At 44.8% G+C, this 27,290-nt stretch overlaps 1 protein-coding gene across 9 annotated transcripts in view; it reads right to left on the minus strand.

Moving 5' to 3' along the window:
* Nucleotides 1–27,290, minus strand: part of COL15A1 (collagen type XV alpha 1 chain) — a 275,000-nt gene that overhangs the window by 164,398 nt on the left and 83,312 nt on the right. For all 9 annotated transcript variants that reach the window (XM_043540351.1, XM_037889859.2, XM_043540354.1 and 6 more), the window contains one exon: nt 6,151–6,698. In XM_043540351.1, coding sequence (XP_043396286.1) covers nt 6,151–6,698 — 548 coding nt within the window. The remainder of the gene's footprint in view (nt 1–6,150; nt 6,699–27,290) is intronic.

Genomic DNA, 27,290 nt, shown 5'->3' on the forward strand with positions numbered 1-27,290 from the left:
GTACCATAAGGGTGCCGCCATATTTGTCTACAGTCACTCTGCCGCCTGAGCTTTTGTTCCCCCACCCTTTGCTCAAAATGGCAGCCGCAATGAAGGATGTACAAGTTCTCCTGCCTTTTGCTCCCCACTCCCCACCTTTGCTAATACACAACCACCAGTATCTTGCGGTCTCCTTTCCTACAAACCTTGGGTCTGCCTAGGGGGGCCAGAGGGTCTCTTGATTCATCTCTCCACTCTTCGTATACTTTGTGAAGAGCAAGGATCTGAGTTGCTAATTGGTAGCCTTACAAGATGCCAGTAAGGGCACAGCAGGTTCTAGGGCTCTCCATGCAGTAATATAAGGCTCTACTTATGAGTCACTCAGGGGAAGCTAGAGAGAGGAAGTTATTTTTGCTGACTCACTCTAATATCCAATCAGCCGAGTCCTGTTACAGTAGCTCCAAGTGCCTCTCGGAGAACAGAGAGCTAGGAGCAGGAACAGAGGGGTCTTGCTGAGAAAAAAACTTCACAAAGATCTGCGATCAGTAGAAACCGTAGGCTGAGCATTATGTATTGCTGCTGTTGTTATATAACAATACATGCAGACTCCAGGGTAGGAGTCTACACACGTCTATACTATGCTGCCTCTGACCTTCCAGCCCACTGTTCCCTCTGTGCTACTGCTCCCATGGTGAGATAGGAGAATACTTAAGGGAAAGCTTTCCAAAGTACTGTTTCTGTTGGCTGCCATTGTGAGCAGTGGGAACACTAGATAAATGGAGGTAATAAGTAATAGTGTTGAGAGAGATGGGAGCAGCAGGAGAGAGTGGTTTGACATGTGTGTTGGTGGGCAGGGAGAGAGAAGATGGAGTCGTTGAAAACTCCCTGCATGCATGTTGATGTTGACAGTGGGCGCTGGAGGGTGGGTGGGGGTAGTGTACTATGCTCTTTTTGGGAATAGCAACAAGGGACAGTGCTGTGTGTATACACAATGCATATGCCAGGATAGGTCAAGCACTCTCCACTAGGCTTTTCAGCTTCTCCCACAGCATGCCTTGCAACAGTAGGGCTAACACAGTGGAGCATCAAAAATACATGCATATGCCCAGGGTACCTCACTACTGAGCAGAAGTTTTGGCTGAATCAGTGATCCAGCAATCTTTTGAGGATGCTTCTAGCATCTGAGGGGTGGGGGGGGGCAGTATTTGTTTGTTAAAGTCCCTAGCCCTTATGGTTTCAAAGGAAACCTTACCAAGGTGAAACAAGTGCAACCAGCGCAGCAATTTGCAGAGGCCTGAAACAATAGCTCAGAGATGCGTGACCTCTCCCATTCCTCTCACTGCCTGATGATGGGCAGTTCAGCTATCCAGTGATTATTTACTCTTTCATTGTGAATCATGTGAGAAAAGAGAGGGAGGATCACACACCTGCACACTTTATCAAGAGCAGCCTCTCATTCTGGTGCCATGACTGGAAGTTGTTTGGCAGATACCACCATTTCCCTCCCCGCATCTGACCTCTGGAACCAAAAGGCCAGGGGAGCAAAGTTGAGCCCTCCCAAAGTGAAGTCAATTCTGCAGAGCCTAGCCACTACCTCCAGCCAAGTCGCCCAGCCTGGGGAGTGGTGGCAGGTCTGCCTCAGTGGAGAGTGTGGGGCCAGGCAGTTTCCTCCTTGGCGCTAAAGGTTGCAGCTCCCACATCTGCTGCAGCCCTTCTGCAGACTCAGGCAGACATCACCGCATCAGTTACACTCAGCTCATGTTTTCAAGCTTTTCTTTGCAATCATGAGGGCCAGAAACAATTGTTCCCATGAGAGCTGAGATTTTGATCTCATCACACATCTCTGGAGCCCTAGACATATGTCTGTTGTGCCCATCATGGATCTGAATCCCTCTGAGGGGTAAACAAGCCTGAGGAGGCCCACAGAGCATAAGGGATCATATTTTGAACATTTGCATCATCTGCCGTGAGTGGTGTCTGATTTCAGCATCTCAAGAGGATGGAAGCTGGCTTGTGCCCAAAGTGAGGGAGAGAACCACCACCTTCTTTTTTCCAGCTTCAGCAAGGTGTGCAACTCAAATGGAACTGCAACATTCAGCGCGAAAAAGAAGTTGAGGACGAAAGGCGTTTTATGGCCCATGCTAACCTGTACTTCCATAGTCAAGTTCACAAATGCAATACCAAAGTAATCAGGATATCTGCTGAAATTCACATAAGACTAAGTTTGTTTCATGTTGTTTTACCATAATTACATGACAAAACAGTGTGCAACTGCGTATTTTTATGGAAAAGATGCCCCCACATGTAACCCATTATAAATTTCTATTGAGCATAGATACAAACTACTGTACTGTGGAAATCACCAACTCAATCTTTGCCTAACCTTTCAAACTCGGGTGCCTAAAGCTAGGGACCTTAAGCAAAGTAGCCTGATTTTGCTGGACTCCCATAGTTCAAACCGACTTAATGGGACTGGTTGCATGAGCCAGGACAGTGAAATTTGGCACTCAGATTTATATAGATATATATTTTTAAAGGTGCATTAGATCTATAGAGATCTCTAGTACAAATTAATGCATTAATGAGATCCCTCCAAAGTCTGATTCAATGCCCATTTGAAGTCAATGCAAAGACTCCCATTGACTTCGATGAGTACTGGATTAAGTCCATGGCGATGATAAGTGGATAAATTACCCTAGATACTAGCACTGGATGATCAGAAGAACAGCTATTATTATTAATAAACTATTATTTGGTCACTAGCTAGTGAAAAAGAATAAATAACGAGAGATAAATGTAGCGCTAGAAGTGCAGGGGCAATGCTTGCTAACCTTAACTAGAGTCGCATGCATGTTTTGAGGGAAGACTATGCTGCCCCTTAAATTGTAATTTTTGTTGTCTGAAGTTGAAATGTTCTGATTCAAAGTACAAGTGCATCTTCCTATTGCTTACCAGATGGAGCTCAAGATCTGCTACTACCAATGGGTTTAGGAAGGTATTTCCTGTTTTTCTGAAGCAAAAACTTCAATGAAAATTGGCACTGTTGCTTAATTAGTTTATTGGGAAAGATATTACTCTCCCAAATTATTATGCACCACTTGAAGTAACTGGAGACGTAAAAAGAAGACAAAACAAAAAACCTGATGTTTTCATTTTGACTGGGTGCCGAGTCAGGCTTTTACATTTTGACAGATTTCAGTTTGGAAGTTGACAGGCTGAGAATTCCAAGCTAGTCCCAGCAGGAAGCTGTTTTTAATCAGGCTGATGAGGCATGGAAACCTCGTGCTAATGTTTAGGTCTATTCCATGTCACTGAACCACAACATAAGGTTCTAGCAGTATATAAACTGTAGACACAGCTTACATCTTGCATTGAAACTATCTCCTGGTGGGCTGGTGGTCATGTAACTTACATGATCAGTCTGTTGCTAATGGTTAGCGGGGAATAAGTGTGTTCAGCAAATCACAGTTAAAAATGCTGTTACAGCATTAAAATGATATACTTAGAAAAAGTGAAACAAACCAATGCTCTAAACCAAACCTAATTACAAAGGGCACAGGAAGCCTCATGGTATATTTACATTGAGCCTTAAGAGATAAGCCTGGAGTTCGATGTTGAATTGTTGGCAAACATCAGATCATGGTCTAGAAAAAGTTGCACTCTTTTATATATTTGCTCCTTACAAACCCCAACTAGCCACCTTTCCTTACCTCTTCCAAAAACTTTCCACTCCCCTAACTTAGGGACCCAATTCCTAGGAGATTCTCCCTTTGGAAATTCAAGCTCATTAGATCCAAAACTCCAAGAAAAACTGCAGTCTTCCTTTGCTTCCAGTCCTGTCACCTGGACTTGCAGAATCCGTGTTGCAAACCCTCTGTGAACCAAATCCTGCAATGGTCATAGACATCTAGAGCTGACCAAAATGATCATGAATACATTAATGTTGTCTCCCGCCACATTTCTAGTCTATTCACACTGTGACTCTCGCATGAAATATACCAAAAGATCTACAGAGTCTCATTCAGTATTCAATCTCTCTCCCTTTATATTGAGTATTGTGTACACACACACACAAACACACACTCATGTGACTCTACACACACACACACACACACACACACACACAGAGTGTAAACAATGTTACATCTGAACATGATAGAATTTGTTTTCCTTTTTTAAAAAATACTAGGAAGTCACATACAAAACCAAAAAGTTATTAAGGTTGTAAAGTCAAAGACTCAGCAATCAAGAGATGTCCAAATTAAGGTTGCCTGGGCAACCCTAATTTTGCCCACTGTGCAAGTGCATTTTGATACAATTTTAACTGATATGATCATATACTAAGTTTTCTACAGGACCCCTGCCTCGATCCAGGCACGTATTGGGTGAGCAACAGCAAATAAGGCGGCTCAATATTTCTTTCTATTTTCATCATTCAGTTTGTGGCTCTGTGCATGGGTGCTGGAACAATTTTTATAGTGGGGGTGCTGAGAGCCATTTAACCAAAACTGTTAGCCCTGTATATAATAGAAACCACTTCAAGAAACCTACTTCCAGCACCTATGGCCCTGTGCCTTAATTACTGCACACCATCCAACCATTGTACCAAATAAGGAATTAATAATTTCCTCAATAGCTTTTCTATAGTTCTTATCATTGTAGCATCTGATCCTCACAAACATTAACAAATTTACCTTCACAGCTCCCTTGTGAAGTGGGAATGTACTACTATTGCTAGTTTACAGAGGGTGAACTGAGCGCATAGACCAAAATTTGCCAACTAATTAGAGTCCACTAATTTTGGTTTTCTCGGTGACTGGGCACCTGACTGAAGACACCTAGGGGCTGATTTTTCAAAGTACTTAGCATTTTTACTTCACTGTCTACAATCACAGTATTGTACAAACATTAATTAATCCTAACAACCCCCTCATTTGAGGAGGAATACATTTTCTTACCCACATTTTACAGATGGGCACACTAAGAAAGAAGGCTGATGTGATTGAACAGCAGAGCCAAAATAAGAATTCCTGGCATCCTGATTCTCAATCTCATGCTTATTCCTTCAGACCACACTGTCTTTGTCAGAGGTACCAACCATCCACAGCTTCTACTGACTTCGTCTGTAGTTGAGTGCACGGCACTGCTGCAAATCAGACCACTGGTGTCTCCATTCGGGCTCTCAAAATGAGGAACACAACTAATGGCCACTTGTGGCAATTTGGGCTTTAGGTACTTGCTCAGTATCCCATAGGAACGCTGTAGCAGAGCCAGAGATAGAAATGAATTCCCCTGTGTGACATTTACCTGCCTTAACCACAAGACCATTTTTTATCTGCCCACATTCCAACTTCTACAGCAAGAGGGCCTGCGGACAACAGTCTCATTCCCTACACAACTCTGATTCACTCCCTGAGCACCATCCACCCTCAGCCCGTTATGATGTAGAAGTCCTATGTAAATGTTAGCATGTAATCACATAATTAAAGACCATTTCGTAATGCAAACACACTAGTGGAGAGAATTAAGATTGCATTGACTTAATTCTAGCATTTCCTATATTTTTAGTGCATGACTTTGCAAACTTAGCTACAAAACACACATGCCTCTTTGACCACCTCATCTGCCATATCCATATCATCCAGGCCTAGTGAGTAATGAAGTCATTTCCAGTTCGTGCCAATAAAATTGTCACTCCAAACCATATCATCATAGCTTTTTCATGTATCTATATGTGTAAATACATGTGTGGTGATATCCATTAAATAAAAGGTAAGCAGCATTTTCTTTCAGAATCAACTCAGTGGAATAACCTTGAAATCAAAATATTACCTTATTTAATAGAAAAAAAGTATGTCTCCTGTGGTGTATGTAGATGTCATTCTGGTTTTTGTGCTTGCTATGGGGCAATGCTGCGAGGGCAATTCAAGACAGAGGAGCTTATAGAATGAAAGGCACACTCTGCTTTCTCTCGTGGAGATGTTGTACTTTCTTTGTTAATTACCCCAAAATAACAGCAGTCTAGACTAAAGTATATGTTTTGCTCCATGTGTATGGAAAATACAGGATATTTCAGATGTGACTTATCTTCATGCTTAGCCATTGCACTCAGAACTTCTTTGAAAGGAAACATCTATCAAAAACATTTAGAATCCATCATACTGTACTTACTGTGAATTTTTTCAATCCTGTTGCTCCTGCATTTCCAACAAATATACCAGAGTTGGATTCAAATTGCAAGGCCTGAGATGACCTCTGAAACTGAACTCTGTTATATTCTTCACAGTCCATGAACAGAACAATGTCATTTCCCTGAACAGTCACTGTAAACCGATTCCATTTATTAGTCATCACTGGAACTTTAAATGAAGCGGCCTCTCGGGAGATGTAGGAACCAGGCTCTGTGTAGTACATGATTATTCTCTGGGTGCCATCATCAACTGGTGATAGTCTCATTCCCAAGTATATAGTTTTCTGAAAGGCATCCGTTATTGCAAATAGTACACCTCCATCATCGCTGTTTGGTTTTACTGTAACTATGATAGCAAAATCACTATAGAAGGTCTGTGGTATTAAAGCGCTTGTCAAACGGCCGATGTTAGCATCTGGTCCAAAACTGTAAGCTGGAAACCCTCCGTAGCCAGTGATAAAGGAGACAGAAAGAGGGAGTGGAACTCCTATCAGCTCTGTCAGATCAAGATGACCCTTTGATCCTCGTTCTGTAGTATGAGACAAAAATATGTTATTTACTCCAGAGTCTATGTTTCATTTAACATTATAAGGCTTAATGAAGTTACAATACGACTAATGTGCTAATATTTGAAACGCCTGTTCAGCAAGGTTCTTGAGCACATGCCTAACTTTAAGCACATAAGAAATCTCATTGACGGTACTACTCACATGTTTAAAGTTAGGCACACGTTTAAGTGAGCTGGGGAACCAGTTCTTCTGCAGGAAGCTCCTACAAAAATGTTCTCCTTTAGCCTTTCATAAACCACGAGTTACATGTACTTGCAGAGAGGAGATAAGAGAATGGATAATTTATTCCTTTGTTTTCTCAAATAAACAAAGATATTCTAACATAGCCATGATGAAGGGAGGAAGCAACAACTTGGCACAAACAATGCAGTGGAGTTTTACAAATTCAGGATAAGGCTACAAGCTGAGCTGGGAGAATTTTTTTGTATGAAACTTTTTTGTAGTGAAAAATGAGAGTTGGCAACATCAAAATGTTTTGTGAATTCATGTCAGTTTTACCAGATTGTTTTGGATAAAAAGCAACCTGGGAAAAAAACAAACAAACCCTGGGATCTTTTATTTTGACATTTTTTAAATGAAACATTTCAGTGTTTATGGTTCAAAATTATATTTTGTTTCAAAGCTTCCTTTTTTTAAAAAGCCCCCTCCTGCACCGCAAATCCCTCATGCCTGGCCCCACACCAGAGCTCGCACCCCCAGATGGAGCCCTCATTCCCTCCCTCACCCTAACCCCATGTCCCAGATGGAGTCCCCTCCCACACTCTGAACCCCTGGGCCACACACTCCAGCCCTGGAGCCCCCTCCTGGATCCCAAACCTCTCATCCCCAGCCCCACCCCAGAGCCCACACCCCCAGCTGGAGCTCTCACCCACTCTAACACCCCAAAGCCCTGCCCCAGCCCAGTGAAAATGAGCGAGTGAGCGAGGGTAGGGGATGGAGTGAGCTGGGGATGGGGCCTTGGACAAGGGGTGGGGCCTAGGGGTGGGGCAGGGGTGTTCCATGTTCTTCAGTCAGAAAGTTGGCAACACTAAAACTTTGCTCAAACACATATTACAAAGATTTCAGTTTTCATTTTACACCACTTTTGTCAGTTCAAGGAATGCTTTCTTCCATGGTTTCTTTGTATAGAAAAACATTCTTCAGTCGTTAAATCTCAGTTTGAAATCAGGGAATTTCCATTCCGTAACATACCCAGAAGTAATGGTGCCTGAAAATATGCCCTGGGAGAAAACTCCTCTTTGGTAGTCAGTTTTACATCTGAGTAAGTATGACCAGCATTGAGCATCTAATCCCATTTTTATTCACATTTTCCAGATTCCTTGTAAGGTATATTCTACCAATACTTCCAAGAACAGAGATTTCCAAATGCCTATCACCTTCTGAGAAATAAAACACTAAAAAATATTATAGCATTTTTAATAACCAGGAATGTCTGGCTAATTCCACATGTGGCTTAATTAGAATCTAAGTCTTGATTATCCTGTTTTATGTATTTGTACATAGCAATAAGATCATACACTCCTCCTCCTTCACCTCCAAAGCCTCCTCTATCCTGAAAAATTTAAGATATCATTGTAGCTAAAACTCTCCATACCTTTGATCAATGCTTATCAGAACCCCCTCCAGAAGTTTTAAACTTCATAGAGGTAGGAGAGACAAAAGTCTTGTGCATGGGTGTTTCTTAACATCCATGCACAATATTAAAATATTTTCTCTTGTCTTGAATGTAACACTCCAATTAATAAATCCTCAGATACTGTTGTCTTTCTAAAACTGTACATGAAAGATGTGTCCCTATCTCTGTTACGACTAACTTGATTCCTTAAATTACTTTAATGATCAAGTATATACTGGCATACTCTATATTCCTGTTGTTTGTGAAACAATATATATTATTTTACAATTTTTAGACCCCAAAATGAACCTTCATTCTACGTAAAAGGATAAATGGACACAAATCAGATATTAGGAATGGCAATATACAAAAACCTGTAGGAGAACACTTCAACCTCCCTGGACACACAATAGCAGATTTAAAGGTAGCCATCCTGCAGCAAAAAAACTTCAGGACCAGACTTCAAAGAGAAACTGCTGAGCTTCAGTTCATTTGCAAATTTGACACCATCAGCTCAGGATTAACAAAGACTGTGAATGGCTAACCAACTACAAAAGCAGTTTCTCCTCCCTTGGTGTTCAAACTTCAGCTGCTAGAAGAAGGCCTCATCCTCCCTGATTGAACTAACCTCATTATCCCTAGCCTGATTCTTGCTTGCATATTTATACCTGCCTCTGGAAATTTCCACTGCATGCATCTGACGAAGTGGGTATTCACCCATGAAAGCTTATGCTCTAATACGTCTGTTAGTCTATAAGGTGCCACAGGACTCTTTGCCGTTTTTACAGATCCAGACTAACACGGCTACCCCTCTGATACTTGACTTCATTTTATATTTGCTAATGTGACAGCCAGGATAATATGTGTCTCAGCCAAAGTGGCTGAGTGCACTCTACCTACATAGCTGCATGCTGCTAGCAAAGGGGAATCTGTAATAACCCAGGAGCTGCAGCAGGTGGTAACAGAGGTAGAGTTCATTTAAACTGATAGTATAGACCAAGTCTATGTTTGTATAACTACGTCACTTGGGGATGTGGAAAATCCACCCCCCGGAGTAACGTAATTATACCAGCCTAACCCCTCCCGTAGACAGTGCTATGTCGACAGGAGGGCTTCTCCCATTGACATAAGTACTGTTGATCAGGGAGGTGGAGTACCTACGCCGACGGGAACAGCTTTCCCATTGGCATAGGTAGCATCTTCACTGAGCACTACAGCGGTACAGCTTCACTGGTGCTGCTGCAGCACTGTAAGTGCAGAGAAGTCCTTAGGGTCATAGAACAGGAAAGGGATCCAGTTTCTTGTCAGACTGAAGGGGGAAAGCAGGGATTCCTGTGTGTTTCTTTCTTTTTTCCTTCTTTACGGTGTAATAATAGTACCTTAAAATGAAAAGGCAGTGTGAAATGGTTAATCGGGCTTCTGTAGTTTAGATTAGTATTTGAACAGGATCATTTAGAAGCAAAAAGGAATGATACGCTAAGTTGAAGTAGTAGATCTTACTTTCACTGAACGTTTTGTATACTCAGAGGAATGAGCTGCATTTCTAAGACCATCTCCTTAACCTGTTTCTGAAGATGATCTACCTCTATTGTCACTTAAAGTATTAATAGTATTTTCAATAATTCCCCATAGACATTCACTTCTGACTAAGTCACTTCATGATTCCGACTACATGTGGGCGTGGAGGACATAACAAACCAGCTGTGATGCTAGCAGACCAGGTGCCAGCTCATGCCAGAGCCCTAGGCCAATTCTCTTGTATTAGTATAGATCAAAGTGATTGTTAAATGTATAAGTGTATTTGGTGTTTAAACTTCATGAAAACTAATGGGATGCTACTTGCATTTTCACTTATCTGTATCCCGTTATAATGTAGTATCAAACATTTACATTGTAAATACTCTGTTATTAAATAACCCATCAAAGGAGGAAGAAGCTTTGTGGAATGAAAATGAAGAACTTCAACAGAAAAGTGCTAATTTGAAAGCAAATAGTCATTGTGTGTCATGATCAGAAGTCTAAGACTCAAAATGCATTCCTCACTCTGACATCAAATGCAAAGCCCACCTGGGTAGTGACCCTATCAGCTTGGTTTTGGTGAGAAGAAGCTATAAGTATGGATTCAAGGAAAGATCCTGTATCTCTGGACTGCTTGGACCCTTACAGGGAAGCTTACCAGATGCAGAATGGAGATCCCCAGAGACAATTTGGGTACCTTGAAAAGATTTGGGAAACCAGCAGCTTATTACATCATTGCCACCATTTGGAATTACAAACTGTGACTCACCTGTGCATATATTTTACTTGCTTTAACCTCTCAATAATTCTCATTTCCTTTTATTAGCTAATAAACCTTTAGTTAGTTTACAAGAGAATTGGCTGCCAGAGTTGTCTTCGGTGCAAAATCCAGAGTACCAATTGATTTGGTGTAAGTGACTGGTCTTTTGGGACTGGAAGCAATCTAAATTTGATGTGATTTTTTATGTAAGTGATCCTTTTATCACAAAGTTCAGTTTGCCTGGGTGGCAAGATAGACTGGAGAGTCTAAGGGGACTGTCTGTGACTCAATTGTAAGAGTGATATAGTGATCCAGGAGTTCACATTTGTTACTGGCTTAGTGAAATCTAATTACAGAACACACCATCAGTTTGGGGTGTCTGCCCTGTTTTCTGACAGTCTGCCTTGAGGTGGGCACTCACAGTTGTGAGCCACTCCAGACAGCGTGACACCAGCCAACACACAGAATAGGCCATCACCTCAGCCAGTCAAAGGCCAGGACCAACCCCACCAAATTCCAAAACTTACTCAAGCGGCAACAACAGTTTACCAAGAGAGAGAGAAGCAAAAAACGGCTACTCACCTTTTTGTAACTGTTGTTCTTCGAGATGTGTTGCTCATTATCTATTCCAGTTAGGTGTGTGCGCGCCCCGCATGCACTGATGTCAGAAACATTTTCCCTAGCAGCTTCCCGTCGGGCTGGCTGTGGAGCCCCCTGGAGTGGCGCCAATATGGTGCTCTATATATGACCCTGCCAGCCCGACCCCCCTTCAGTTCCTTCTTGCCGGCTACTCCAACAGAGGGGAAGGTGGGGGGGGGAATGGAATAGATATGAGCAACACATCTCGAAGAACAACAGTTACAAAAAGGTGAGTAACCGTTTTTTCTTCTTCAAGCGCTTGCTCATATCAATTCCAGTTAGGTGACTCCCAAGCCTTACCTCGGAGGTGGGGTCAAAGTCAAGGAATTGCAGACTAGAGAATTGCCCTGCCGAAGGCCGCGTCGTCATGTGATTGGTGGACGATGGCGTAATGCGACGTGAAGATATGCACCGAAGCCCATGTGGCAGCCCTGCAGATTTCCTGGAGGGGTACGTGTGCCAGGAAGGCTGCTGACAAGGAATGAGCCGTGACAACAGGCGGAGAGACCTTTGCTAAGTCATAACAAGTACGAATACACGCCGTGATCTAGGAGGATATCCGCTGGGAAGAGACCGGCAAACCTTTCATCCGCTCCGCTAGAGCGACCAACAACTGGTTTGTTTTGCGGAACGGCTTTGTTCGGTCTATGTAGAAGGTGAGCGCCCTTCTAACGTCCAGAGAATGCAGCTGCTGCTCACAGAGGGTGGCATGCAGCTTCGGATAGAAAACCGGCAGGAAAATATCCTGGCTGACATGGAAGCGGGACACGACTTTTGGTAGGAAGGCTGGTGAGGCCTAAGCTGCACCTTGCCCTTATGAAAGATGGTATACGGGGGCTCACATCTGAGGGCTAGTAGTTCAGAAACATGTCGTGCTGAAGTGATGGCCACTAGGAAGGCAACCTTCCAGGAGAGGTAGAGGAGCGAGCATGAAGCTAGTGGCTCAAAGGGAGGACCCATGAGACGAGACAGGACTAAATTGAAATCCCAGGCAGGGACAGGGAGCTTCATTGGGGGATGGATCTTTTCTAGTTCTTTTAGGAAACGTCCCACTATAGGGTGTGCAAACACTGAGTGCCCGGACACGCCCTGGTGAAATGCCGAAATAGCCATGAGGTGAACCTTAAGAGAACCGAATGCCAGGAACTGATCTTTCAGGTGCACCAAATAGTCCAGGATGCACGGGATTGAAGCCTGGAGTGGGAGTACCTGCCTTTGGGCCCACCAGATAGAAAACCTTTTCCACTCTGCTTTGTAAGTGGTTCTGGTAGAAGGCTTGCAGCTTTCCAGGAGCACCTGCCTTACCGGGTCCAAACAGGCAAGCTCTGCTTGGTTCAACCATGGATCCTCCAGGCCAGAGGTCCCCAACACGGTGCCCACGGGTGCCATGGTGCCCACTAGGGCATTTTTGTGCGCCCACAGGAAACCCCGCCGCTGAAATGCCTCCGAGAAGCGTTGCCGCCAAGAAGCTTTGCTGTTTCTCGGCAGCATTTCAGCAGCGACACTTCTTGCCATTGCCACTTTTCGGCGGTGGCATTTCGGCAGCAGGGTGCCTGGCGCCCGCCACAGTCTTCTGGGAATAGCAATATACTATTCCCACAAGAAAGGTTGGGGACCACTGCTCCAGGCCATGAGGTGAAGTGACTGGAGGTCCGGGTGGAGGAGGCGACTGTGATTCTGTGAGATGAGGTCGGAAATGAGAGGTAGATGAATCGGTGACTGGATCGATAGTTCCATGAGGGTGGGGTACCAGCACTGGAGAGGCCAAGCTGGGGCCACCAGGATGACGTCCGCCTTGTCCCTGCAAACCTTGAGAAGCACCTTGTGGATGAGAGGAAATGGTGGAAAGGCATATAGTAGTTGACCGGACCATGAGTTCAGGAAGGCGTTCGCAATCGAGCCCAGGCTGTGAGCCCGGAAAGAGCAAAAGGTTGGGCACTTCCTATTGGCCCATGTGGCAAACAGGTCAATTCGGGGAAACCCCCAGCTGTAGAAGATGGCATGGATGATATTCGGCCGAATTGACCATTCCTGTATGAAGAACCGCCTGCTCAAGCTGTCCGGCAGTACGTTCTGAACGCCCGGCAGGTATGAGGCTTGGAGAAGGATGGAGTGGGCTAAACAAAATTCCCATAGGAGGAGAGCTTCCTGGCAGAGGAGACGACCAGGCTCCACCTTGCTTGTTTATGTAAAACATGGCTGTGGTATTGTCAGTCAGTACCGCTACACAGTAGCCCTGCAAGCGGGACAGGAACGCCTGGCACGCGAGGCAGATTGCCCTGAGCTCTTTGATGTTGAAATGCAGAGCCAGTTCCTCTACTTGCCATAGGCCCTGACTTGTCGTGCTCCCCAGTCGAGCGCCAACGCATCCGTTACCAATGTCAGAGTGGGCTGGTGGGGGTGGAACAGTACCCTGGTCCTTACCATGCAGGGGTCCAGCCACCATTGTAGGGAATTGAGAGTATGTCCCAGAATGGTCAGCTCCATGTCCAGAGTGTCGCGACCCAGGCGATACACAGACGCAAGCCACGCCTGCAGGGGCCTGAGCCGCAACCTGGCATGCTGCACCACGTAGGTGCAGGATGCCATGTGACCCAGCAGCTTGAGGCACTGTCTCACCATGGTGGTGGGAAAGTTACAGGCCAGTGATTACATGCGCAAGGGCTAGATGATGGGCCTCTGGGAGGAAAGCTTTCACCTGGTTTGCATCCAGGACTGCCTCAATGAACTCTATTGTTCGTGCTGGGGTGAGAACAGACTTGTTGACTTTCAGAATAATGCCTAAGTGGTTGAACGTGTCCCTGACCAATTGTACCTGTGATTCTACCTGCTGGTGAGACCAGCCTCATATAAGCCAGTCGTCTAGGTATGGGTAAACATGCACATGATGGCGGTGAAGAAAGGCTGCCATGACTGCCATGCTTTTGGTGAAGACACGGGGAGCCATGCACAGGCCGAACGGGAGAGCCATGAACTGATAATGTGCCTTGTCTATTATGAAACAGAGAAAACATCTGCAAGACGGGTTGATTGAAACGTGAAAATAAGCGTCCTTCATATCGAGGGCAGCATACCAGTCTCCTGAATCCAGGGAGGGGATGATCGTGCTCAAGGAGACCGTGCGGAACTTTGAGTTGACGATGTGCTTGTTGAGTTCCCTTTGGTCCAGAATGGGCCTTAGACCCCCCTTTGCCTTGGGAATGAGAAAGTAGCGAGAGTAGAAACCCTTGCCTCTGAGCTCCTGAGGTACCTCTTCCACTGCTCCTAGAGCGAGGAGGGACTGGACCGCCTGGACCAGGAGTTGCTCGTGAGAGGGGTCCCTGAAGAGGGATGGGCAATGGGGGTGGGAGGGCGGAAAGGAGCAGAAGTGAATAGAATAGCCCCACCTCTACCATGCGGAGGACCCACTGGTCTGATGTAATAAGGGACCATGCATAGTAGAAGCAGGATAGACGGTTCAGGAAGGGAGGATAACTGGCCAGGATATGGACTGGTAATCTGTCCTCACACGCATCTTCAAAATGGGCGCTTAGGGCCCGGAGGGGGCTTGGACTGTCCCTGGCCCTGATCAGAGGGAGGACGCGATGGTCTGCACCTGGTGTATCTACTCCTCCTGCAGGAGAAGTCCTGCCTGGGCCTAGCAGGGAAAGACTGCTGCTGGGTTGGCTGGTGCTTAAACGGCTTTCTTTCAGTTGCTGGGGTATGCATGCCTAGAGACTTAATCGGATTCCTTGAATCTTTCAGGCCATGCAGCCTAGAGTTGGTCTGTTCAGCGAAGAGCCCCTGACTGTCAAACAGAAGGTCTTGCATAGTTTGCTGAACTTCCGGCAGGAGACCCGAGGACTGAACCCAGGCATTACACCGCATGGTGATACCAGATGCCAGTGTACACGCCGCTGCGTCCGTGGCATCCAGGGAGCCTTGAAGAGCAGTCTGGGCCACTAGTCTGCCCTCCTCAGCAATGGCTCCCAGCTCCCGCCGAGAATCAGATTGGAGGAGCTCTTTGAACTTTTGAATAGCAGACCAGAAATTATAGCGGTATCTGCTAAGGATCACGAGCTGATTAGCGATCCATAGGGAGAGGCCACCGGCAGAATAAACCTCTCCCCCAAAGAGGTCCAGACGTTTCACATCTCTTGATTTAGGGGCTGACCCTGTCTTTCTTTTTCGTTTACCACATCCACCACCAGGGAACATGGGTGGGGATGGGTAAAAAGGTATTCGTACCCCTTAGTAGGGACAAAGTACTTTCTTTTGGCCCCTTTGACCGAGGGGGGAATGGAGGCCAGAGTTTGCCAGATTGTTTTGGCATTTGACTGAATGGTCTTCATAATGGGCAGCGCCACCCTAGAGAGTCCTTCTAGTGTCAGAATGTCCACCATGGGGTCTTCTTCTTCTACGACCTCCTCCACCTGGAGATTCATGTTTAAGGTCACTTGCCGTAGGAGTTTCTGTAGGGCCCAGTAGTCCACGGGTGGGGGGCCGGATGCAGATGTACCCGCCTCTGCCTCATCAGGAGAAGACAAGGAGGCGGCGACCGGCAGAATTGGGCTCGAGACAGCCCCTTGGTCCACTGGTTCCAGTTCCTCCTGGGCACTGGGGGTTGCCTCCACTGGGGGGGGGGCGCTGGATCCAGGGTTTGTGCGGGGTCCGGAGGAGGACGACTAATGGTTGCCTCAGGAATACGGGACCCAGAACGAGATGGCAGAGGGACACCTGGAATGGCACCCTGGGCTTGGTGGTACACCCAGGGAGTCCAGAACTGCCACTGGGGTGGCCAGTGGGGCACTGAAGCGTACTGTCTGAGACTGCCTGGACCTGATCGGGGTGCCTCCAATGCTCCTGATGCCCTACCCGACCTGGGGGAGGGTGACTGAGAGTAGGATGGCCAAGGAGGGGCAGTACGCTGTGCTGGGAGGGGCGGTTCCGCGTCCCCCAATGGGCAGAATGTGTACCGTGGAGAGTGGCGAGATCCAGACAGTGATCCGCGGTGCCGTTGTGGAGAGCGGTACCAGGAGATCGACCGGCACCGAGATGTTGGACTTTGCCTCGGTGGAGAGCGGCCACGGGAGTGCAACCATGACCAGTGCTGTGCCGGGGAATGGTGCCGCGGTGGAAAGCAGCGCTGCGGTGGAGAGCAGTGCCGTGCCAGGGAGCAGTGCCACAATGGAGAGCGGTGTCGCTAACGGTGTTGCGGAGAGGTGCGGTGCTGTCACAGGGAGAGGTGCCGCTGCGCGGACCAGTGTCGGTTCGAGCGGTGCCGCAGGGTCTCAGACTTTGACCTAGACCTTGAGCGGGACCACGACCTGTCAGCTGATGACCACCTCGAGCAGGAGCGGCTCCGAGGATCGGGGCTGCGAGAGCAGTGCCGCGAGTCGGACTGGCGCGGAGCATGGGTGCAGTGCCGGGACTCAGAGCAGTGCCAGGACTCAGAGCAGTATGGAGATGCTGGTCTGGGGGCAGACAGCCCAAAGATTGCTGGTTTGCCTCTTGACGGTGCCAGGGCTCGATATGGTGTAGGCCTCAAGACCGGAGAGTTGGGCACCATCATCTCAATGAGCCCTCTGGTGGCCTCAAAGGTGTCGGGTGTGCGAAGCAGCGTGACCTCCTCCACCTGCAGCTGCAGGGAGTCCGGCGGTATGGGGCTTCTCATGGAGGCGGACGTTCATGGAGGACGAGGTGTACTGGAAGGTCCCTGCTCCACACCATGGAGGCCACCTCAGGCCTTTGTGGGGGCTTCTCTGTGACCTGCTTTTTACAGATGGCCGGGGAGTGAAAACGGTGCCAGGGAATGCGCTTTTGGGCCCCAGGAGACCGCCGGGCCCTAGAGGGGTGTGCCGAGTCCTTTTTCGGCACTGCAAACAGCACCGCTGGAGGAGCACGCCGCACCGAGGCGCTCTGGGCAGAGTGTTGTGGTGGACAGAAAGCAGACTCCATGAGGAGTTGTTTGAGTCTAATGTCACTCTCCTTTCTAGTGCGAGGTTTAAACGCTTTGCAAATCCTGCCACTTATCTGCCTGATGGGCCTCTCCCAGACACCGACGAAGACAGGAGTCGTGGGGGTCGCCCATGGGCATAGGCTTGCCACAGGAGCTGCAAGGTTTGAAGCCCTGGGACGGCATGCCTCGTAGCCCCATAGGGCACTCGTTGAAGGGGGAAACCCTTCAAGCATTAACGACTATACTTAACACTAAATATAACAGATAACTAAAACTTAACTAACAATAGAGATAAGTAGAGTAGCCACAGAGTAGTGGAGCACTTGCGAACAAGACACCACTGTTCCAACAACCATCACTGGCAGTAAGAAGGAACTGAAGGGGGGTCGGGCCAGCAGGGTCATATATAGAGCACCATATCGGCACCACTCCAGGGGGCTCCACAGCCGGCCCGACGGGTAGCTGCTAGGGAAAAAAAATTTCCAACATCCGTGCACGTGGCATGCATGCACACCTAACTGGAGGTGATATGAGCAAGCAATCGAAGAAGAACTGTTGTGATGAGTCGGCAAGACCACTTTCAAGGAACCAACCACACAATGGTTCTCAGAAAGCCCCCTTTTATTTCATCATGCACACAGGTCTCCCCAGTTCTTGGAGGACTTCCATCAGATGAAAACAGAAGGATCGAAAGCATAGTACTGGTGGTGGAAAAGAAGGGCTGAGGCAGACAGACAACTACCAAAATGCTCTACAAGAGCATGCCAAGGTTGTATTACAGGCAAAGGGTTCCTCCTTCTCCCCCTCCATAGTGGCTCTAAAAGCATGCCTAAAGCATACCATGGTGGTGAAAAGCTTCATCATCCCAAATTGCCTCCAGTCCACAACAGAACCTGAGCACTAATCACTATAAGGAGCCAGCATCCTTTTCCAGTATTTATCCTCTAAGGTGAATATTTTTGAGAAAGACTTTTTCGGCTGCTCAGTCACTCATATCCTAAATCAAGGTTTCTTCACATGTAATTTTTAATGGTTCTGCAGTACATTTTATGGCTTTAGATGGCATGACAGGGAGGTAACACATACCCATTCTCTCTCTCCAACGCTGGCTCAGCCTCATCTTGAATACTGTGTTCAGTTCTGGGTACCTCATTACCAGATAAATATTAACATATTGGATGGTGTTCAGAGAAAAACAAAAAATAGATAGGAAGCAACTGACTTACAAAGAAAGACATTAAGAATGGGGGGGGGGGAATTCTTTACCCTCACAAAAGAGGGTGTCACAAAAAGTTTAAATTCTGCAGATAACAGAAATAAATATACATAAATCACATACTCAAATCCTTACCATTCAGCTCCAAGACATAACCGTACAACTTGAGCCAAAGAAGAGCTCTTTTAGTGGGTAGCAGTTGCAAATCACTTATCTGTTGGGCTAGTCACTGAAGGACATCGTATTCAATCACAGTAATTGATTATCTGGTTTTGTTAACTGCTAATTAAAATATGTGGTGGGGAGAACTCAGAACATGACACGAGGGTTGCCCATTAGCTGTTTTACAAATTTGAAATAAATTAGGGCTGCCAAGCAATTAAAAACATTAATCGCATGATTAATCGCACTGTTAAACAACAACAGAATACCATTTATTTAAATATTTTTGTATGTTTTCTACATTTTCAAATATATTGATTTCAATTACAACACAGAATACAAACTTTACAGTGCTCAGTTTATATTTACTTGTAATTACAAGTATTTGCACTGTAAAAAAGAAACAAAAGAAATAGTTTTCAGAGTAACAGCCGTGTTAGTCTGTATTCGCAAAAAGAAAAGGAGGACTTGTGGCACCTTAGAGACTAACCAATTTATTTGAGCATACGCTTTTGTGAGCTTATCGAAAGCTTATGCTCAAATAAAAAGAAATAGTATTTTTCAATTCCTACAGGGACCAATTTAATACACTACACCCAGCGGGTCTCGCAGCCACGCTGCCCAGCAGGAGCTTGCAGCCCTGCTGCCCAGAGTGCTGATGGCACGGCGAGCTGAGGCTGCGGGAGAGGGGCCGGGCAGGACGGTCCCGTGGGCCGTAGTTTGCCCACCTCTGCTCTACACTTCGTCCCTCTCAGATTTTGGAAGGCACTTCACATTCTTAAACTTGGGTTGAGTGCTGTAGCTATCTTTAGAAATCTCACTTTGGTATCATCTTTGTGTTTTGTCAGATCTGCCGTGAAAGTGTTCTTAAAACGAACAACATGTGCTGGGTCATCATCCAAGACTGCTATAACATGAAATGTATGGCAGGCTGTGGGTAAAACATAATTCTCCCCCATGGAGTTCAGTCACAAATTTAATTAATGCATTAATTTTTTAATGAGCATCATCAGCATGGAAACATATCCTCTGGAATGGTGGCCAAAGCATGAAGGAACACACGAATGTTCAGCATATCTAACACCTAAATACCTTGCAACACCGGCTACAAAACTGCCATGCAAATGCCTGTTCTTACTTTCAGGTGACATTATAAATAAGAAGCAGGCAGCAGTATCTCCCGTAAATGTAAACAAACTTGTTTCTCTTAGCGATTGGCTGAACAAGAAGTAGAACTGAGTGGACTTGTAGGCTCTAAAGTTTTACATTGTTTTGTTTTTGAGTGAAGTTATGTAACAAAAAAAATCTACATTTGTAAGTTGCACTTACATGATAAGATCGCACTACAGTACTTCTCTGAGGTGAAATGAAAAATACTATTTCTTTTGTTTGCTATTTTTACAGTGCAAATATTTGTAATCAAAAATAATAATACAAAGTGGGCACTGTACACTTTGTATTCTGTGTCGTAATTGAAATCAATATGTTTGAAAATGTAGAAAAAATCCAAAAATACTTAAGAAATTTCAATTGGTATTCTATTGTTTAACAGCGCGATTAATCGCGATTCATTTTTTTAAGTGTGAATAATTTTTTTGAGTTAATCACATGAGTTAACTGCAATTAATCTACAGTCCTAAAAGAAATACCCACAGGAAGCCAGTGCATTACTGTACCATTAGGGCCAACTCTATACTACAGGCACTGTAGCAGCAAAGCTCAAAGCTATGCCAGCATCGCCCATAGTATAGACGCAGACTACAGCAACGGAAGGGGTTTTTCCTGTTGCTGCAGGAGCTCAACCTCCCTGAGTGACAGTAGCGATGCTAACAGAAGCAATCTTCTGTAGTCCTAGTTGCGTCTACACAGGGCATTAGGTCGGCATAGCTATGGCACTCGGGTGTGAAAAATCCACAGCCCTGAGCGCTGTAGCTATGTCGACCCAACTTTTAAACCCCTAAGACTAATGACATGAAATTAAGAAATGGATAAAATAAACTGAATCTCAGGAAAATCTTCTTGACAGGACATTTATTAGCCTATAGAATCTTCTCTCAAAAGAGATGATTAAATCCCCACATCTTCAGAATTCAAAATTAAAACTGCACAAAACAATAGTAAATGCACTGTAGGGAATAATCCATGGAAGACGATGCATTTGATAACCAAACAGCCTTTTCAATCTCAAGGTTCTATGATTGTCTGAATCTTCCACCAGCGCCTTTTATTGTACTTATTTATATATATATATATTATACAGTGCCCATTGCTGTAGCAACAGCATGTTAAATTAACATAACCATACCACCTACATATGATAGGGTTTATCCAACCTAATAGCTGTGCAAAAGCTACAGAGCTGTGCCTCACTGCTGCAGACAAGATTAAATTAAAAGCCTTAGTTAAAAGCTTCAGTTAAAAGCCTGGTGGAATAAATGCATCTTGCACTGTACACTGAAGCAGGACTAGCAAATTGGTTCTGGTGAACAGCCAGAGGAAATTTCACAGGAAGAGGCCTCGGCTGAAATGATGCTAGTAACTTTCACCTATCTATTCATATATTTACATTTTCAAAAGGACTTCTTGTCCTTCCTTGTCTGATTAATCACAATGCTATTTTTGTAATACATTTATTATGGATACTGCAGTCACCTTCTTTGTGCTCTATTCTGCCCTAGCATTCCCGATTGTGCTAGGTGCTGTACAAACACATGGAAAGACTCTCCATGTGCCCTGAAGAGCTTACAAAATAATTTAATCAAAACTAATGAGCATTCTCTCTTTTTCAACTTTAGCTTCAACATATATTCTCTTACAGACCCTGGAGCACTCTATGAACTTAGTCTTCACCTGCTTTTCCAATTTTATAAAGACTTGGGGTTTTGCTAGTATTATTTTTACTCTCTCTAATAAACCAGAATGGTTGATTTAACCTCTTCTTGCTTTCTTGAAAACTGGATAATTCTGGTCTGGGTACCAAGCAGAACGAACTTGAATATTTCTAGATAAAAAACTTTATAAGGTGAAGCTAACCTTAGAAGTAAACAATCAGTAATTTAAGAATAAGAGTCCATACATAAACACTACTGTTAGTGGGAGGGGAAACAAAGGCCAGGAAATTTGGTATTAAGGTTAACCTTACGGGAAACCCAAAAAATTAGAGAATATGGAAATTCACATGGACGGTAGGAAGCCTAACTACTTGTTAAGGTCCCAGGGAAGTGAGGATCTGCCTCAAGAGGTAGCAGAAGAGGGGTCATGTGGCCAGCAACAAGTATACGAGGAATTTGGAGTGGGACAAGGAAGAGTCCTTCCATCAATCAGACTAATCTAATCAATTTAAACTTGGTCACCCACTCTCAATAAAGGACCTGCCAAAAAGAATTAGAAATGTTTTCTAGCCATGGTGACAACCCCTTTTTAAAAAAAAGTCTTAATTTGCAAACAGCATGTCAGATGAATTCATTGACAGATCTCTCTAGGAATTAGCTTACATTTTGAGGTCTGCCATGGGCGGCGTGTGACCCCCACCCTCTTTGGGAAGGCTAGCCTACCGACCCTGCCCCTTCCTCCTGAGGCCCTGCCCCCCACCAGAGCCCCAAGCTCCCCTCCTCCCCCACAGCTGGAGGAGCCCCCGCCCACCCGCACCAGTCACCCCAAACCACCAGGCAGCCCAAGCGCCGGCCTGAGGGTCGGGCCGGCCCAAGCCGCCCATTGCCACCGCAGCCCCTGGTCACTAGCGGGCCCGAGCTCCAAGATCCAGGCCACTGGCTGGAGCTGAGCCCCCTTGTGCTTCAGGGGAGAGGGGGAACAAGGACGGGGCCTTGGGGCAGAGCATGGGTGGGGCCACGGCTTGGGTTAGCTTAGCCTCCCCTGGCCTATGATACCTGCCACAGATGAGGTCTGCTTTTGCAAGGAAAAAGGCTACAATTTAGATATCCAGCCCATTTGACACCATCATTTAAGCCCACTGGAGCTGTGCCATTCTGACACCCCTATTTAAAACCAAAGCTTTTAAAATCAGAGTTTAATCAACTCATCTTTGGCCCTGCATACTGAAATGTCTCACCTCCTTACATCTGAAGGCCACATTAGCAGCTAAGAATGACAAAGAGCTCTGTGTAGGAGTTCAAGATTGTGTGTGTCATGGCCGATATGTGCACACTCCAGAATACAGTGATTAACACACACTTTTACTTTTAAGTCAAAGGCTCCCACACAAATACCCAGAACAATGTGTACCAGATTTACTACAACACTTTAAGATCAAAGTTTTATCACAATAAGAATTATTGAGAAAGTATGACCTTCTCCCAGGGAACTCGTTATATAAAGCAGTGTCAGAGAGAGGCATCAAATGGAAAGTCTGCAATTCTAAAAGAGGTGAAAGTAAAGTAAGATAAGCTTTTAGAGCTATACATTTCAAGGGCTTTCCAATCAGTGTTGTGGTGAATATAATAATGGAACTTGGCATCTTGGTACTGCAAAGGGAGAGGAGAATAAAAAATGTAATTTAAAAAGTTTTCATAGAGAAGTTTAAGTATCTGGTGTTGAGAAAAAAGAAAGCAAGAGGGTAAATCAGTGTATGAGCGAGGGGAGTGTAACAGTGAAGCAGCACATAGGCCCATATCCTGCCCCTGTCTTTGTAGATCTAGAGGCCCCATGACACAGCAGAATGACTTCCTGGGATAACCAGGAGCCCACACAGCCCAATTCTGCAGGGACTCCTGGCATGGCAGCGTACAAACAACTCTTTGGTACCATAGTTGGAGGTTCCATCACGACATGATTATCCTCTAGTCCCCCGTCCCCACTGTCCCCCAACCTCAGTTGATGAGGATGTACAAAGGCTTCGCAAGCTACTCCAGCTCTTAGGAGGAATAGTGATAGTGGAGCACCAGGTGACTGAGAACCCACCTTGCTCACATGGAATTTCCCAATGCCTTGCCTATTCAGACAAGATGCTGGAGGCAGAATCTGAGGCATAACTAAATGGAATTAAACACAATTTAAAACGAATGGGATTGCAAGCCTGATATGGTCTCAATTCATTGCAATGTACAAATGTGCATTTAAGTTGGAGTGAACCACCAGTTACTGTTGATCTGTGGATAAAGGGAGTGTGGGATGGAAAGACTGTCAGAGGTTCTATGGTTAATAAGATGACTGAATAAAAATAGTGAAAGTAAAAAATTATAGTGAGATGGTGGTAGCACCTCCTCAAGTTAAGGTTGAGACTAGCTTAATACTTAACAGCTGATTGTTGTTAATTGCTCTCAAACCCATAGTAAGAATTATTTTGTCCCCGTTTTAAAATTCACTTTGCATTATCCTCTAACAAACTGTAGCATGTTTGAGCAGTTGATGTCTTTTCAGGTTTTCCACTATCAACTGGTATAATCTAATAGTTATTAGGGAAATCCATCCAGTCAGACAAGCTTTTGTTCGTTATTTCTCTGATGGGCTGTGGAAATCACACATGTGTCTACACTACATGCTGTAAGGTTGCCTGTGTAGCCGCTTTATGCCAGTGGGAGAGAGCTCTCCTGCCGGCATAATTAAACCGCCCCCAATGGGTGGTGGTAGCATGTCTCCCGCCGTCATAACACTGTCCACACGGACGCTTTTATCAGTGAAATTTATGTTGTCAGGAAGGCATTTTTTCACACCACTAACAAACAAAAGTTTTGATGACAGAAGTGCTAGTGTAGACAAAGACTTAGTCTGACCATCAACAAAGAAGTCACATCCACAAGAACATTTTCACAAAATCTTATAATTTGTAACTAATCATTTTATGCTGCAGACCCCATTTCTCATGCTTCACCGTGCTGTGTTTAGAGCTGTGTAGTCATTAACATATTAATTACCCATATCTGATGTGTCTGGGAGAGAAGCCTGACAGGAACTAATACTGTAGCATTAATGCCTAATTAGTAAGTCATTCAAGATATTAGAACAAAATTGATACTTTTAGTCATTGTATGTAAGCATCTGACAATGGCACACATCGCTGTATTTGCAATAGGAATGTGACAACTACCTGATTGCGATCTGATTTATACACTCCACAAATCCAGCCCCCAAAATTTCATGGGGGACACTAAGCTAGAACAACGGGGGGTTGGATACTTGCGGGAATTATTTGTAGGATGGGAACCAGACCAAGAGGGTAACAGACCAACCTTGTAACAGGGAGTTTGGAACAGGGGAAGACCAAGCTGGTTACAGAATCACTTAGTGACCCTGAAAAAAAATGGAGGAGCAGAGAATCACATGCACATACCTAAGGCATTGACTGGCTAATCATCTTCTAGTGCAGCCAGTCATTCAGCATACAGTGCAAGGCCTCAATTTTGTGCCAGTGTATGTCTGAGTGAAAAAAACATAAGCTTTTGTCCTTAGACAATGTTACTGACCCAGTCATAGTGTAGTTTTTAGAGTGGTGACATTTCTCATGACAACATAATACCTAGATATTCCACAACAGCTATAAGAAGTCAGGCATCCTGATATTTATAAAGCAATCCTCAAAAGAGCTAACGCGCAAGGGGGGCATTTTCAGGATTTCTTTTGAATTCCAAACATGTAGGCCAAGGGCTTCAAAATGGGATCCTGAGATTAGCTTCCTAAATCCATACTTATGCACCTGATTAACTGACCTCATTTTCCTCATTTTCAGCACCCAGCAGTTCCTGTTGATTGGTTATATTCGTATATATTGGTTATATTGGTAATATATATATTATATAACCTCCTCCTTGAGTATTCCTCGTATTGTTTTTTTGCACTCACACACCACCCACTGTTTAGAGGTTCCACCATTGTGTCTGAAATCAGTAGGCAACGGAGCTTCTGCCTTGGCAGCCACATTTGCTACCTCATTTAACCAGGCTCATTTAATCTTGCCCCACTTTTAAAAAAAAAACAAAAACAAACCCTTAAAATTGTTTTTGCAGAGGTGTTTTGAAATCAGCGCTACTGTTGTTTTGTTCACCCCTCTGGTCTCTAATTTTGTTGAGGTCGAGGTGTTCTTTTATAAATGAAGGAGAAATTGTTTTTACTATTTTTGTTCAGTACCCCAAGAGTTTTTTCAGAGGGGAGTGTGCTTTATCAATAAAAGTATTAGTTTGATTGTTCAGCACTATTCACTGTTTGGCCCGGTTAGGCCCTAATTTTCAAAATCTTGTCCTTGTGCCTCATTGAGAATTACAAAGTGTTCGGCCCAGAAGAGGCCACAGGGGCGAGGGAAAATATTCTCCAGAGACTAGTAAAATCGATATTATCCTGAAGGAAATATTTTGGAATGCAAGCTCCCTGTGAATCCCTGAGCCAGGTCACCAAGTTTACTTCCAGAGTATAATGATGTTGAAAACTCATTATCGGTATTGATTTTACAGCAGAAACATTGATCTGGAGTCACATAACCTAGTCTTTTCTTGGTCTCAATAACTACTGAATCAGCAAGTGTCTCAGAGGCAGAATGGTGATTCTCTTTTGTGAGGGTTTTCTCATTTTGCAAACAGGACTACCATCAAATGCTTTTCTGAACATGTTCTGTAAATGGCAGGTTGCCAAGGACAGTGTTGACCTAGTGCTCCAGAACAATGCTATTAACATAATGAAAGTTTTCAGTGACTAGTGTGTCAGTTCGGGGTGTCCTGATCATGCTCTGCACTAACACCACTTTGTTAAAACAACATCTGTGGCCCTCTTGATTGCCATCATCCAGAAAGTGGTCAGCCATTTTCAACATTCCTTTTGCACTATTGTCAAACTCTACAGCTCACAAGTGGAATTAGGCCTCACTGGAAGATCATGAGCAGGTGGAATTGGGTTTTCCAGTTGCTACATTTATGTGATGAAAAAAATATATGGGTTCTTAGAGTATTCTTCTCTGCTTGCAGTGTTGTTGTAGCCATGTTGATCCCAGGATAAGAGAGACAAGATGGGTAAGGTAATTGGACCAAACTTCTGTTGGTGAAAGAGACAAGCTTTGGAGCTACACAGAGCTCTTCTTCACATCTGGGAAAGATCCTACGAGTGTCAGAGTTAAGTACAAGGTGGAACAGATTATTCAGCAAAAGTAGTTAATACAACTACAGCCCATACTTTATGGGGACCACATCCTGAAAAGAAAAAAGAATCTTTCCTGAACCCTCCCAAACTTGCCACACTCATCCGCAGAAGAAAGCTCCCCACAGAGCAGGACACATCCAATTTTAAGCAGCACCAGATGCAAAACCTGTAAACATATCTCCACTGCTACAATGATCAACATGCCCCACAACATACCTTTCAAGATCCATAGGTCCTATTCATGCCTATCACAACATGTGGTGTACCTCATCTAGTGCACTAAATGCCCCAACAACAATTATGTAGGTGAGACCAGATAGACAATTACTATGATCTCAAACGAGCTCACACAGAAAAATAAGACAAAAAACACCGTATCACACCATATTACTTCTCACAAACGGATCACTCCATATCTGACCTCTCAATTCTCAGTTTCAAAGGAAATCTGAACAATACCTTCAAAAGATAAGCTTGGGAGCTTAAATTCATAACTTTGCTAGATACTAAAAATCATGGACTTAATCAAGACACTGGTTTTATGGCTTATTACAACAATATGTAACCCACACACCATCCCCTTTTTTTGTCTTACAACTGAAAGACTGTTAACAGGACACTTCCC

Source organism: Chelonia mydas, chromosome 2, assembly GCF_015237465.2.
Source record: "Chelonia mydas isolate rCheMyd1 chromosome 2, rCheMyd1.pri.v2, whole genome shotgun sequence".
NCBI lineage: Eukaryota > Metazoa > Chordata > Testudines > Cheloniidae > Chelonia > Chelonia mydas.